The sequence below is a fragment of the Tympanuchus pallidicinctus genome, unplaced genomic scaffold (assembly GCF_026119805.1).
Source record: "Tympanuchus pallidicinctus isolate F22 unplaced genomic scaffold, pur_lepc_1.0 scaffold1, whole genome shotgun sequence".
NCBI lineage: Eukaryota > Metazoa > Chordata > Aves > Galliformes > Phasianidae > Tympanuchus > Tympanuchus pallidicinctus.
In genome coordinates this window covers 57,649,950-57,662,757 of record NW_026294618.1, presented here as the reverse complement: position 1 = coordinate 57,662,757, position 12,808 = coordinate 57,649,950, and the positions used below count along the sequence as shown (strand labels likewise).

At 40.0% G+C, this 12,808-nt stretch overlaps 1 protein-coding gene across 1 annotated transcript in view; it reads right to left on the bottom strand.

The window, feature by feature from the left end:
- The window catches only part of AIG1 (androgen induced 1), a 119,558-nt gene that overhangs the window by 2,766 nt on the left and 103,984 nt on the right, over positions 1 to 12,808 (bottom strand). The window contains exons 4-5 of the mRNA XM_052679565.1: positions 10,447 to 10,562; positions 1,057 to 1,220 (exon numbers count right to left, since the gene is read on the bottom strand). Coding sequence (XP_052535525.1) covers positions 1,057 to 1,220; positions 10,447 to 10,562 — 280 coding nt within the window. The remainder of the gene's footprint in view (positions 1 to 1,056; positions 1,221 to 10,446; positions 10,563 to 12,808) is intronic.

Genomic DNA, 12,808 nt, shown 5'->3' with positions numbered 1-12,808 from the left:
GCTTTTTTCCAGCATTAATTTAAATCAGTAAAAAATAACCTGAATGTGACATCAAACTCAGGACTCAAAACCCATTGTGACCAATGACCACTGATCCTAGCATAAAGCCAACAAGATACTTTGCATCTAGGTGATGCCGTGAGCAAATGGCAGGTAAAACTGTTTGAGCTTCCAGAATCAGACTTTCCCAAGTACCACGAGACTTGGTAAAACAGATCTGTGTGAGCAGAAATCTACCATGGGAATTTATGGTGTATGAACAGGTGCAAACTATATTTCCCAAAATGGGACGTGGATTGTTGTTATGGTCACAATTTGTTACGGGCCCAATGAATACAATGACAGAATTCCCAGTGAGCAAGGATTCCGCTCCATTTGTGATTTGCTCCTGCAGAGATTATGAAGGTTGTTTGCTTTCCAGGCATTTTGACAAATGAAAACATCTTTCATAGATTAAAGCTTGTGTTTGTCTTATTTTCCTTTTTCCTTTACTCTGTGTTTCCTTTTACTCCTTTACTACTCTACTGGCCTAGGCTTGGTAGATGAACATACAGCCTAGAGAGCTATGTTCACCCTGCACTAAGGTCTTTCATTCCTAATACTTGACTGATGTGAACATATTAATTTTCTTTGAATAAACTTATAAGCAAAAGACACCTTATATCTGGGAATACTACTTTTTAAAATTGTTATTTCTTAGTCAAAGCTTAACATTAACAATGTTCCTACAAAATGATATTTTATTCTAGAGGCATTTAATGGATTCATCAGCTAATAAGTGGGTTGTAAACCAAGTGAGTTTCAGGTAATTGCTAGCAGCTCTTAAATTAGTATTAGAAGTAATAAAAAAGAATACATATTCATAGCACATAGTGCTCTCCAGCAGCCATTCCATTCATTTGACTACTCTTAAGAGCGAGCAAGCAAGAAGTTTCAATGGAACTTCTGTCATTCTCCTCCACTTTAGACTGCTAAAAATCTTTCTGACTTTCAGGGCAGCACATTCAAGCCCTGACAGATTACTTCATGAATTAATATTTCTAGAACAATACTCACATTTTTGAGTATCCCAAATGTAGTTGTTCAGGACCTCTCCCATCACGTAGAAGATGTTAATTATTACAGTAACAGCTGCAAAAAAGATTATTTTGACACCTGGGCTGAGATATTCAAGAAGTGGGTACACCCACACTCCTGTAACATGGTGAATCCAGCACACCCTGAAACAGAACAAAACCATCAAGTGATGACTCTTACAGCCTTGTTTTTAGAAAGTAGCTGCAACCTAAAAAGGTTCACTTGAAAGGACAGCGAGTTGCTATTAACTGCAGCTTCTTGGAGAGCTCAGATGGTATCTTTCCAGCACAGACATTTAAAATGACGAAACAAAGACTGATTTCCTGTACTGTTACAGCTTTGTTTTAAATTCACTATGAACAGTCATCCAATTTTCAGGTTCTGATGCTACATTTATATTTACAAAGAATATAAACTCCTGTTTTGTATGTCAGCATGGGAATGTAACACTCCCACAATTCCAAGCAAGTTCTTCCAAAAGGTGTTCAGTGCTCCTGCAATTCTCCTACAAAGCCTGGCTTTCTGCTTTCTGGTGCATTTTGTTTTCATTCTGTACATTTGTGTGTTCGCTGCTTTCCTCTCCACACTTGGCAAGTGCTTCAGTTTCTTCATTTGTCAGAGACATATGGTTCAGCTTCTCTTTAAAACAATGATTTCTTTAGCACCTGTGTTTTATAGGTTGCTCCAATTTTTCTTCCAGCTACCTGGTATGATTTGTGATCAAATGATTTTTTGCTTGCAAAAAATTTTTTTTTTTAAACCATCTCATCAGTGAAATTCCACCCAGCTCCACACTCAATAATGGAAAAGGAATGATGATGACTTGCTCTTCTCACAGCTGTTGTTAGTGTTCATCTACAATGGAGAACACTGGAACGTTAACTCAAGAAACAGTGTGTGAGCTGTACCTCAACACAGTCTGAAGAAGCACTGTAGGTATGTGGTTTCTGTGTGTGTGACTGCGTTGACATCTGTACCCTGTGGAAGGACAGGTGCTGCAGAGAGATCTGACATGGTGAATGGTGAAATCAGAGCGGGGGACAGAGAGAGATCATATATTCCAGCAGTTGGAAGCCAAGAAAGGTAAATGCTGTAAAAAAACTGAGCACACATCATGGTGGCTAACTGGGAAAAAAACTCAGCGGAGACAAGGCTGAGGCTCACAATTCTGAGCTGCTGATCTCTCTGTAAGACTGTAAATCTGATCCTCTCCGATCAGTTTGAGAGAGATGCGTGCAACAAAGCACAGCTAAATAGAAGACTCAGCAGCTGCAGAGAAAATTATTGATGGAGATTTCCATGTCCATATGATTTGCTTTACTTGCTGATACTTTTTGTTTAAAGAAAACTTTTGATCACTACGTCAATGGCCACAGGCTCCTGAAGAGCAGAAAGCATAGAGAGAAAGAGAGAGCATAGAATCCCTGCTTAGTGATTCTCTGTTACCTGTACATGTACTTAGCAACCCTGCGTGATGAAACTATCCAGTACCATGAAGCATCTCTATGGAGGGACTTTTCAAGGGACCTTCTAAATGGCACCTGTGTACTCAAATTCATGAACCAAGTAGAAGTGACATTTACTAGAATGCACTTACGCTGGAAAGAAGAAACATTTTCTAAATCTGACCAATGAGTCACTGCTGAGCTCCCGAATGTCAGCTGTGTCTGGTTAGTTCAGAATTTCTAGTACATTGTATGAACTCTGTTCTTTGCTGCCCAGAAAGGTCGCCTTGTTTGGCAAGGCTGCTGGTGCGTTCCACACAGCTGCTGTACGCCTGTCACCAGTGCAGCCACAACGCAGGAACTCATGCGCTGAGAACAGGGGGTACAGAGTACTGCTCAGATGACTGTCACAACCGCACACCCTCAGCAACCCCGACCTTCCTTCCAGCGAGCATTGCATTTGGGCTGAGCGATGTTGGCCTTGTCCCCTCTGAGCAGTGGCACACTGACTGCTCCTGCGCAGCCTGCACCTCGGAGGGGAGCTGCCAGAGGACAACTGCTACCATGGAAACCTCACCTGATGGCCTTTCTGAGCAGCTCGCTCCTGCTGAACACTGAACGCACACTAGCACAGCCCCACACAAGGAGCTGATAAACCACGGGCATAAAGCCTCCTTTCAAGATTGCTGATTACTAACACTAACGAGTGCCTTCAATATCGCAATTCCAACTTCATTATTAGATAAGCACAGGGAAGCATGCATTAAGATTTACTTAGGAGTGCAAATCTAGATCCACTTTGAGACCCTTTCAATGCACAGGTATGAAAAATGTGTTGTTAAGGCAAAAATACATTGAGGAGAAAAAGTTTAAGGTAACACTGGCCTGACTTTTGAGAAGATAGCATGAACTTTGAAGCTCCCCATGTTTTGGTTCTGTGGCAGTCCTTCTGGATGTAGCAGTGTTTTAGCAAAGAGGAGTGCGTTAGGGGTCACACAGCTCACTTTGCCATTGGTTAGAACTGGTAAGAAAAAAGGAGTGGAGATATTCCCACTTGTATTCAAATTAAAATGTTTTAAAAAGTGGTGATTTTTGGAATTTTTCAACCAGCTGGTGTAGGAAACAGAAAAAAAAAAACAACACAGAAATTTGAAAACACATTGTTGCTTCGTTTTCAAAACACCTGTCAAAACCTTGACTTTGTAGCTGTTTTTCACTTCTAGTACACAGTAGATGTTGTACATCTCATATATTAAAGGAATGAGTCTTCCTGTCTGCCATTTTTCAATCAGTCTGTCTGAGAAAATGAAAACTGTGCAGAGAAGATAGGTACATTTACTCTTTGGCTACTGATCTTTTGTTAATGAAGAAAAGCAATAAATTCAAAAAACTGTGGGAACCTTGTGGTTTATGCCTCACTTTGAGCAATGCAACTGTTACAATGGCATGTGCAAATCCTAGTTCTGGTAAAGGCAAGCTCAGTAGGTAGATATCAGAAGATGGCTGTGACAACCGAAAGGGGTTGCTCCCTCATGATGGCTACACGGCTGCCAGCTGCACAACTCGAAATACACTTGCACAGGCATCACAACTTGCTGGCTCCTTGTGGTCTGAATTATGAGTCTCCATCTATTTCCTGCCCAAGTTGAGTCCTTCAGCCAAATCTGCAGCTAAACAACAATCAGTACTACGTGATCTGAAAGCAGGAACTGTTAGGCAGGGGCCTGTAGAGCCTTTCTTCAGAGCAGTGAATGAGATGACATACAGTAACAATGCATGCCACAGAATCGCTGAGGAGCTCCAAATGCTCTTCCCTCGTAGCAGAAGGAGCAATATAGCAGAACTCAGAAGCAAGACATTCAGATCTGACAAAAGAAATATCTTTCTGTGTGATGTCTAATTAATGATCTACCTAGCTTGCAGTGATATGTCACTGAAATCAAGATTAAAAAAACCTCCTAGAATAAAAGTTTGATAGGACCTTGTGTTTTTTTAATCCAGTCCTTTGTTGTAGGCACTATAATACAACTCCAGCGAGCTTCTGAAGTCAGGAGACTATACAAATAATAAAAATGCATACAATTATGCTTCAGTACAAAGTACAGAACACATCAAGACTGAAGGGTCCAAACATCCATTTTTTTTTCATGGTCTTTAGAGGAAAGCTTCCCTTATAGGCTGTTTTTTCCAAAAAGGCCTTCTGAATCCTCTCCTGGAGCATCTGACATTAGCAACAGTCACAGCCTTGATACATAACTACACGGATCTACTGCTGTAATGCCTTTCTGGGTATTTCTTGCAGCAGCTCTCACAGATCCTTTCCTACATCTTCTGTGCTATCCAGGTTTTTGGCGACAGAGGAAATAGAAGGCCAATTCTTCAGTCTGAAATACACTGAAAGCTGATTGTTGTGGCTACAATTTAACAAGTGACAGAATGTGGGTATTTTCTATGCTTTTATTTCCTGATCTTTTCTAGTATCACTCTGCTTTTCTGCTGAAAGGGGGAACTTTACTCAGAACTATTAAATTGTAGAATATCTCCTGAAGGAGGTGATAGGCTCACAGCAGCTGAGTCACTGAACAAATCATTTGTGGTTATAGGCTAGGGTTCAACCCTGTGCTTTCAGACGCTGGAGCACAATGACTCAGAATAAAACTGTTCTACTTTTGATTTCTAACACTGAAAAAATGATGTTTAAGGAAATTTTCATCAATTCTCTTTACATTTTTAATTTTTGTTTCCAAAGACATTGGACGGCTTTTCTACATCTAATCAGAATTGTTACATTCTCGGCCATCTCAAGATGGTAGCCTCTTTATATTCCCAGCCAAACAGGTGTAAGCTGGGAAGGAGGAATCTACAGGAGGAATTTATACTGGTTAGGAATTTTAAATACTAAAATACAAATTCAATAGACAGTCATCAGGAAATGAAAGAAATACTCTCCACCTCTTCCATTTTCTTATGCTGGATTCTTCACCAGTTTGAGTGTTGCCGAAGAATACAAGGGTCAATAGGACTGCACTACTGATATGGAATGGCTTGTGCAGTCAGAAGACGTCAAATCCCAGAAAACTGCTCCTGCAAAGAATGTCATGCAAAATATACGCAGCACGACATAGTGCCGGCATTCTCCGTGATGAACACAGATTAGGAGAAATTCGTGTGAGCTACAATGACAGAAACTCTGCAGATTTGGAGGTTGTCTGTTTTGATAAATAATATTTAATTTTAAATATAGCAATGGTTGCTATGCTTTCTTGAGCTGTATTTTAAGGAGATGCACAAGCAAGTGAGAATGTATTATCTATGCATGTCATCTGTACTGACTGTACTGTTACTTTGAAACACTTGATATGGAGGTGGAGGGGAAACAGAATACAACAGTCCATAATGGCTATGTCAGACCTATCACACTGAGGATTCATGAAAAATTCTCCTCCTGAAAGCACTGTTTTTCTCCCATTCTTCTTGTAGGTAAGGTACAGGGAATGCTAATTCCCTGGCCTATTTTTGCTTCTTCTGAATCTTTCCCGTTCTAAGTAGTCCTGGTTTCAACTCTCTTCTTTTTTGCATTGTCTCATCCACTTACAGGCTGAGGGAGCTGGGCTTGTTCAGCCTGGAGAAAAGAAGGCTATAGGGTGACCTCATTGCAGCCTTTCAATACCTAAAGGGAGCCTACAAACAGGAGGGGAATCAACTCTTTGAAAGGGTAGATAACAGCAGGATGAGGGGAACTGGTTTTAAGTTGAGGGAGGGGAGATTTAGGTTGGATGTCAGGGGGAAATTCTTTACAGAGAGTGTGGTGAGGTGCTGGAACAGGCTGCCCAGAGAGGTTGTGGATGCCCCGTCCCTGGAGGTGTTCAAAGCTAGATTGGATGGGGCCCTGGGCAACCTGGTCTAGTATTTAAATGGGGAAGTTGGTGGACCTCCATGTGGCAGGGGGGGTGGAAATTCATGATCCTTGAGATCCCTTCCAACTCTGGCCATTCTGTGATTCTGTGATTCTATGATCCATCACCCACCATCAGCCTTCCACTCTGATTTGAAAGCTCATCTCCCTCTTCCCCTCCAAGCTTTTTCCACTCACTTGCATGATTTCAGCTTGATGACCTATTAGCTGCACATTTCCTTGCCCATGCTCTCTGTTAACCCTCTTTTGCTTGTCTCTAAAGGATTTTTAATTTGGTCTTTGCCAATCATTGATTCACCTGATCCATGCTGAATTTCGCTCTCCAGTGCTTGCTTGCAAAACCATGTATGGCCCCTTCTTGACACACAGAAAACAACGCACCTTGTGTAGCAGACACATGCTGGGTTTCCTACTCCATCTGTATCAATCACTTCCATACTCTTTACCCTTCTCTTCTGAATTACAGTGTTTGTCCTAGCATTCCTACCCTTTTGCCAACATATTCTATTTCTGACCTTCCTCTCCTTCTACAAAGAACCACTAGTGGAAATCCTACAGCAAAACTGACTGCAGCTATTTCAAATTCATTACAAATTCTCAGAATGTAGATTCATTTCTTTTATTCATTCAAGAAGAATTCAGCAAATCATGCCATGTAAATGCTTTCCCTCAGCAAATCTACAGAGCTCTCACAAAGTCACTTAAACTTTATTTTCAAAGAAAGGTTTAAAGATACCTAAGATATTTAATTAGATCTATCAAAGAATTAATCAAGTCCAAGCTTGGCACACATGGAGGCAAGTCCTAGTGGATTTGAGACAGCAACAAGAGAGCAGACCAAGTCTTTTGATCCCAAATATGTAGCCTACCAATTATGTGAGCAGTGGAGTCAGATTCTGTTTATTTGGCATCCTCAAGCACTCAAAAGCAGATGGAACAAGAAAGCAATTTTAAATAAATGCGTTCATCTCAGTTTATTCTAGGGACACATTAGGCTCTGATATTAGTTGCCATGAGGTCATTCGTATTGCAAGGAGCAAGACATTTCTGGCTCTTTTCTGTTCCTTGACAACCAACTCCATACTCTCATTGGCAGTATTTTCTGGTAGTACTGGCAAACTCCTAGGATTTCTTAGTACAGTCTAGATTTAACAAGTCAGTACAAATTATGACTTTTTCAAGCCATAGTAAATAAAGCCAATTGGTCTTTCCCATCTTATCCCATGGCCTAGATCCTTAAAGTCCATGTGTGGAGTGCAACAGGCAACACAGGTCTGTCAATGTTGTGCCTGGGCACAGTTCCTTGAAAGCAATGCAGAGTTCTTCTTCACAGGCAGTGCATGAACTAAGTGTGCTGCCCAAAGGCTCTCCTGACTGAAGGGATAGAATTTAAAAGAAAAAAAGAAAAGAAAAGAAAAAATAGAAAAAGTTTTTACTCTTTTATTATTCAAGATCAAATAATACATATAATAGATCTCTGAATATTGTTTAGGTGATATCAAGTTATTTAGCTATATTATTCTAACTTTTGTGATTCTATTCAGAATTGTTTGTCTGTTTTCCCATTTATCAGACATACAAAATAAAAACTCCCCATTTCACTGTCCCTTCCATACAAGAAAGATTCAGCTGCACATGAAACAAACCAGAAGCTCTTCCCTAGCTACACTTGAAAAAATGCATTAACAAAATGTATACGCCTTTGTAGTACAAAATGAGACTTGATACATAAACTGTGGGTTTCATCTGTGGTGGGAAGAGTTCAAAATTCAGTGATAAAACATTGAGAACATATGATTAGCAACTTTCTCAATTTTATATTGAGAAAGCTTCAGAGAAAACAGTACTGCTGAGGGAAAAATGACACAGCAGACTTCTGACTTTAAGGTCAAAAAATATAAACCAAGAGCTATGCACCAGCAGGGGATCTGAGGGCAAAGATGCAAAGGAAGGAAGTTCCAAAAGGCTGCATATAACTAGGTCACTTGCAGGTGTCATCTCTTTCTAGTGCACCACGCTAACATCGAGGGGTCTAAAGTGTACGAGGGCAGCAAATCCTAATTATATAATTACAAATTCTCTAAATGATTATGGTAATTAATTCTGTGATTACCTAGCAGTAGGAAGATGGTGAAAACTAGCTGTGAAATGTAGGCACACTCTGAGGTGGATTAAAAAAAACACTCTTTTCATTCTTTCTCTTGGTTTCTGTGAACATCGGATACACTGTATTGATATCAATGAAACAAGACTTAGCTTGCAGTTTCAGCCAAATCTTAGACAGAGGCTTCAATAACATTGCAGGCTGAAGATGCAGTACTTGCAGATGGTACTGTGCAGCCTGTGTCTCCCTCCGGTCTTCCCCATAAGAAGACCAAAATCTCTTTCATAAACATGGAAGGAGGGTAAGGACTGTAACTGCAAATTTTAGCAGGATGACCTTTAGATAGAATAAACCATTGTCTCACACCATTTTCTGAGGAATTACAACTTGGAAGAAGGCAAGTTGCTTGAGAGCAGGCCTAACATTAAGCAAAAGCAAAGGGAGATGACAGTAGCCTGTAACTGGATATCTGCTTAGTAGTTAAGTATCTTTTTCCTGTGCTTTATTAGTCCTAAAAGTTCCTCTTACATTATACTTATAGCTGTAGGATGTAGATACACTGTATTAGGCAGGATCAAGGCATGTGAGTATGGCACCAATAATGTAACAGTTTCTTAAGACATCTCTGGTTTTATTTCACTTACAGACTAGACTGCTTCAATTTTCTGTTTTATTGAATGCTATCCCACGTGTCTACTCAGGTGATTATGAGAAAACAGGCACTATCACCAGGTCAGATCACACGTACAACAACTCGGCCATCCTATCTCCAGGCATCTTCGGAGGAAGGTGGTAAATAAACAGCTGTTATGCATTACCATATATGAGTTAAAAGAACACCCTTTCTCCTGAATAAATCATTACATCCTTTTATGTATGAGACTGTCCTTACCTTAAAATTGCAAATATCATTCTTATTTAAGAAGGATATGTGTTTGTAAATGTAAATGGCAGAATGACTAGCAACTTGGGACACAGCATCCCACTTCAGCTGGATTACTATCGTTTTATGATCACTTGATGTTGTTGATGTGTATGAATAACAGCTTTTTTTTTTTATTGGACCAAGGAGAAATGTTGCATAGTTTGTTTGCAAGAAATGTTGCAAAGTCTGTGTTCCTCTCTCATTAGTCAGACCTCACTTGACCGGTCAAAAAAAAAAGTATTATCCATGGTTTTGGAAAACATCCCCTGAGCTGAGGGAAGGTTGTTGTGATCTGAGAAGAAGTAAACAGGAGGTCATGAAATGTATGTGGAAAGGATAGACAATATATGGCATCAAAAAAGCACTGTTAGCAAAACAAAGGTTTAGTGAAAGATGCAATGTCAGAATGACCAAAATAGATTAACTTTGTCACATAAGACAGATTTTAATGTTGCATAAGAAAGGTTATTGCTGTTTAGTTTTTTCACAAGCATTTGCATTTTCTTAAATAAACTGCAACGTTTGGATTACTAGCTTATTCTGCAATCAGTTTTACAGAAAGAATTTATGAACTAGTAAAAGAAAAAAAGGCAGCATTCTATCTATTCTGTTGCCGTGTAAATACTAATGCAGGAAATCATTTGCCTATTCCCAATTTTATTTGATAGAACAAACCCCTAAGCAATAAAACCAAGGTCCAAGAAAAACATTTAGCTTGAAAAAAAAGGTCAAAAAATGTACTCTTGGAAAGACCACTGCTTACATGGGATTGTTCAACAAATTCCTGTTGTGTGAGGTTTGGCATATACTTTCTAAAAATATAAGCATCTGGGGAAGCCAGACAAAGCCCAGGTCTTGGACCAAACGAGGCATGCAGCGTGAATCTGTTAGTGATTATATCCATAATGAAATATGTGCCCAAATTTAGCAGTACAAAACCCCCAATACGATTTGAAAACACAGCATGTACAGCCCTTACCATAAAATATAGCCAACAGCAAAGGTGCACACTGCAGCCAGTCCACAGCTCCTGCTGGGATACTGATGATGTGTTGTTCTCATCTCGATTAATATAAAGGGCAAAACTGTTGTATGCTGAAAAACAAAACAACAGGGGAAAAACAGGTGATACAAATGATTCTCATTACTTTTCCATGCTAGTTTTGCAATAAGAAACTTATTAATAAAAAATGTAAAGACAACTTCTTGATGGTTACCAAGAAAAGGTAAAATGACTCTATAAAGCAGGTCAATAACCCGAGTGCTTAATGTTGCTTCTGTAACATCCAATTATTTGAGATGGCAGAGGAAAACTCAGTGAGCAGAGCATGCTTTTCATATTGGCCAAGAATACAAGGGGAATGTTCACTATGTGGAACCAGGATGTGGCATGAAGGGACATGTCCTAAAGGAACTGGGTCTCTGTCCCAGCTCAGCCCTGCAATAGCTCTGTGATGTTTGCCAAATCACTTTAGTTATTTTGACCATTCGATACAAGAGGCAACGCACTTGATTTTCAGAGGCTCTAGGCATGAACAATGCCAAATGAATGAATATAAACATCGCTGTTCAATGCTTCTGAGAATTAGGCTTAAATGTACCTCAACCTCGGGTCTTGAAAGCAGGACATATTTTCAAATGATAGCCTCAATACCTTTGTTCCTCCATCTGTAAGGCGGGAACAGTCATCTTTTTTTCGGAAAAGTGTTGTGAATCCTAGTTTGTTAGTTGTGCAAAATGGTTTTAGATTCCCAAATGAAACATATGAAAGTCTATCTCAGTTACAGCTGGGATGGAATCATCTTCTTCAGAGTGTCTGGTGTGATGCTATGTTTTGGTTCTATGAGAAAAACAATGTTGATAACACACTGACAGCTATAGTTACTGCAGAGACAAGGCCATTTGCAGCAAAGAGCCCAAGTAGCTGGGAGGGAACAGAATTAGGACAGCTGACTTAAACTGGCCAGACGGATATTCTATACCATATGACATCAAGTGGAAGGAGTTTTGAAGGGGGTGGGAGTTCATCTCTCTTCTGCTTCTCGGTGAGCTAGCTGGGCTTTGGTCAGGGGTGGTGTTATATATGTTGTTATATACATGGATACATACATACATATTTGTTGTAATTATTATTCTTTTCTCTGTTCTGGTAAATATTGTTATGACAACCCACAAATTCTATGTTGTTTTTCTTAACTCTCTCCCCCATCCCACTGGGAAGAGGGAGAGAGAACAAACAACTGTGTGCCGCTCAGCCGCCTGCAGGGTTAAACCACAACAAAGCCAAAGCTATAAAAACCATTTTCAGCCACTTGTCTTTATTCAGCTGTGAAAGTCCTTATTTTGTCATTTTTCCATACACATTCCCTATACTGTCCCTTCTGAGAAGGTCTGTTCATCCAATTAATGTCAGCAGAATGAAAAATTGCATCTAGCCTGCCCCAACACTTGACATCTAGATCTCAGAGTGCTGGCAAGCATGAAAATATACATCAGCACAAGCATGTAATGAAAAAAAACCCCATAATTTCTGAATATAAAGCTCACCTATAACTGGCATTACTGGGGAGTCTAGAAACATATCCTGCTGTGCCACCTTGCACACATATTGTGTGTGGAAAAGGTTTTGGCTTGTGTTGGCTCTAATCTGCTATTAAATATTAGATGGGGACATGTAATTCTGGGGAGTGATGGAGGTGAGTCTGTAGTCACAAGAAAAAGAAGGCAGGATGGACATGAAATAGCAATATCTCTGAATGGATAATAGATTAAAATGAGAGGAAACAGAGTGGGGGTACTGAGCCTTTAACAAGAGTGGAGAAGGAAGAACTGTTTGGCTGGGAAATGATAAGATGATGGAAGTGCTCTGGCTCACAGATGTAACATAATTTGAATTGGGTATCTGCTCTGATTTTCACTACATTTGTAATTAATGACTGGCATTTGGAGAATGTCAGGTGGATAATACAGCAGTTAGGGGAGCTTTCAATACCTTCATCTTTTAACAACTTCTTCACCCCCATCCCTTTAAACAGCATAGAACAGCATCAACGGAATGCATGGATATTTTACAAGAGGTCAGTGAGAGAGGTGCCACTATTAGAGGAGAGGTCTACTGATGGTGCAGTACCTTCAGAGTCCATTAAAAGGGACTGACAGCAATGCAAGACCTGAAGATTCACTTTTAAGCTTGTGCATCTGGATAATAAAGGTCTCTAGACAGAGAACAATATTTCAGGCATAGCTCCCAAAGCCACACAGCACTAGGCTGCTCAAATGTCTCCTGCCCCGGCTCCACAGCCTCTTCAGAGGTGCAAACAGAAGGCAACAAAGACTTTCAA